Source organism: Prunus persica, chromosome G6 (genome assembly GCF_000346465.2).
Source record: "Prunus persica cultivar Lovell chromosome G6, Prunus_persica_NCBIv2, whole genome shotgun sequence".
NCBI lineage: Eukaryota > Viridiplantae > Streptophyta > Magnoliopsida > Rosales > Rosaceae > Prunus > Prunus persica.
The window spans coordinates 24,794,810-24,798,003 of record NC_034014.1 but is presented as its reverse complement, the minus strand read 5'-3'; the positions used below and the strand labels follow the sequence as shown (position 1 = coordinate 24,798,003).

At 39.7% G+C, this 3,194-nt stretch overlaps 1 protein-coding gene across 2 annotated transcripts; it reads left to right on the top strand.

Annotated features, from left to right (window-relative positions):
- LOC109949936 lies at positions 26-773 on the top strand. 2 transcript variants are annotated; one of them, XM_020566915.1, is made up of 2 exons: positions 26-467; positions 583-773. In XM_020566915.1, the coding sequence occupies exons 1-2, from the start codon at positions 30-32 to the stop codon at positions 718-720; spliced, it is 576 nt and encodes a 191-aa protein (XP_020422504.1). In that variant the 5' UTR covers positions 26-29; the 3' UTR covers positions 721-773. The 2 variants fall into 2 exon arrangements, with proteins under 2 accessions (XP_020422504.1, XP_020422505.1); XM_020566916.1 differs by having other exon boundaries at positions 576-773.

The following is a 3,194-nucleotide window of genomic DNA, read 5'->3' as shown; positions in this document are numbered from 1 at the left end:
CCAACAATAATATTGGGAAAAATAATCTGATGCAAGTATACCCACTACAAAGCCAGCCAGGGACCAATAACCCATTCAGCTACAACCTTGCTACATCAGTAAATCAGAACGGTTCGAATTTAACTCCAATGTCTTCGAGCTTTCATAACTTGTGGTCTCATTTTAACGATGTAAATCAATGCGAAGTTGATTGGCAGTCGTTGTGTTCTGCTGGTTTTGAGACTGGTGCTAGTTCTGCATACCAGTTCCCTCCAAATTTGCCTGACAACAAAGGTGATCTTGATCCGCAACAAAATGTTCCAGTGTTGCCACCCCCAGAAGGGAATTTTAATGACCAATGTGGTCTGCTAAATATCAATGTTGGAGGAGGAAATGTTGAAAATTCCAATAGATATCTTCATGATATCTACATGAAGCCTGATTCTCTTTTCACGGATGAGCAGGACAACTGTCAACCTCCTTCTCAGGTACATATGCACCAGAAATTTATGATTTTCTTTCATTCTTGCTAATATATATTATTTCAGCTCTCTCTCTCTCTCTCTCCACAAAATTGTTTATTTCAATGTGTGTAGCAACAAGATGGAGGTCACGATCAACTTCCTTATCAAGTTGAAGTGCAGGACCCTGCTGCGAACCAAGTACAGGTTGAAGAAACCTCAAATGTATATGGATATGCTAGTATATGTTAGCATATTCAGAACATTATCATGCATATAGATTCAATCAAAACATGTAATAAATCTCAATGAAAATGCAGAGAGCTTTTGAGTAAAGAGAGGTCAGATTTCTGTGTGTGAGAGAGAGAGAGCTTTTAGAAGAATGCTAGCTGTATCAGCCCAGCACCAAAACATGTATATATCATGACACTGACAAAAACCGTTAGGGAGGAGATATTCCCTATTACATCACTAAATCTAGCCATTCAATCATTACCCTATAAGATAATGACAGGTGGCAAAATGCTATTACATTCTCTGCTGTACACTTGGACTATGATCCAAGGCAGCCTTCCTAACAAGAATAGAACCTTCATATTCTAATTCCATCACAGCAGCTACACCTATACACCAACACTCCCTTCTAGGTGTTGTGCTGAAATAACACCTAGAGCCTTCCTCAAATACTCAAATCTGTCTCTTGCTAATGGCTTGGTGAAAATGTCAGCAAGCTGCACTTCTGTTTTGCAATATAGCAAATCAATCTCACCATTTTGTAGAGCATCTCTTATGAAGTGAAACCTGCGGTTGATGTGTCTGGTTTTGTGATGATGAACAGGATTCTTTGATATAGCAATAGCTGAAGTGTTGTCACACAACAACTGAGTTGGTTCTACCTGTTCCTCTCCAAAATCAGATAACACAAACCTCAGCCACATAGCTTGTGCAGTAGCTTCTGCTGCACTCATGTACTCAGCCTCTGCTGTTGACAGAGCAACACTACTTTGCTTGATTGAAGCCCAAGAAAATGCACCTGACCCCAAGTTGAAAGCATAGCCTGATGTGCTCCTCATGTCATCTTCACTTCCACTCCAATCACTATCACAATAGCCTATTAACACTGCTCCTTTTCCCTTATCATAGGCAATTCCATAGTTTATGGTGCCTTGAACATATCTCAGCACTCTCTTTGCTGTTCCCATGTGCTTCTTGGTTGGATTATGCATGAATCTAGCCAAGAGGCTTGCTGCAAACATGATATCTGGTCTGGTTGCAGTCAGATATAGCAAGCTTCCCACCATTTGCCTATACAATGTCTCATCTGCTAGTTCACTTCCATCCACTTTTGACAACTTTTCATTCACTGCCAAAGGTGTTGCAACAGACTTGCAATCCTTAAGTCCAAATTTGTCAAGTAAAGTCTTTGCATACTTCTTCTGGTGAAGAAAGATGCAAGAATCAGTTTGTAGGACCCCAAGACCAAGGAAATGATGAAGTAGTCCTAGGTCAGTCATCTCATATTGTCTCATCATATCATCCTTGAATGCAGCCATCATTTCTTTTGAGCTTCCTGTGTAGATAATATCATCTACATATAGAGACACAATGAGAATACCACTTGTAGACATCTTTGTGTACAAAGTAGCTTCACTTGGACTTCTATAAAAACCAGTCTTGATGAAATAGGAATTTATCTCATCATACCAAGCTCTTGGAGCTTGTTTCAAACCATATAGAGCCCTTTTTCAGCTTATACACTTTATCTTCACTTCCTTGCATCACAAAACCAGATGGTTGATCTACATAAACTTCTTCATTTAGCACTCCATTAAGAAATGCAGACTTTACATCTAGTTGAAACAGATTCCAGTTTCTCTGTGCAGCAACAGCCACCAAGGTTCTCACAGTATCAAGTCGAGCCACTGGTGCAAAGGTCTCATTGAAGTCAATTCCAGGCTTTTGAGAATATCCCTTTGCCACCAGCCGAGCCTTATTCTTCTGCACAGATCCATCTAGGTTCAGTTTAGTCTTATAGATCCATTTGACTCCAATGATTGGTTTATCAAATGGTCTATTCACAAGCTCCCATGTATTGTTCTTCTCAATCATGGTGATTTCAGCTTCCATTGCTTTCTTCCAAGAGTCATCCTTTGCTGCCTCTTCAAAACTTTCTGGTTCTATAATGCACATGTTGCATTTTTCATAAATTTCTGCAATGCTCTTGTACTTGAGAGGAGTGTGATCAACATCCTGTGATCCTGCTTCCCTTTCTTGGTCACTGATTTCAGTGTTTAAGCTAGGCATCTCATTCACTTCCAATTGTTCTTCAAATTCATAAGAACTCCCTTCTGCTCCTTGTTCTTCTTCTCTAATTTCAGTGAGCTGAATGTTCACACTAGTCTCCTTCTTTGTATTCCAATCCCAACACTCATTCTCACTAAATATCACATCTCTTGAAATGATAACCTTTTCAGTTTCAATATTGTAGAGCCTGTATCCCTTTTCACAACTGCCATACCCCAAGAAAATACACCTTTTGCTTGCCAAATCTAGCTTCTGTCTTTGCTGTTTTGGTACATGAGCATAACACAATGAACCAAATACCTTCAGATGCTTAATTCCTGGTTTCCTCCCTCCATAAGCCTCAAATGGTGTCTTTTTGCTTAAGGCTTTAGTTGGACATCTATTCAAAATGTACACAGATGTGTTGACTGCCTCTGCCCAGAAATCAAGTGGAATTTCTTTCCAACAGCA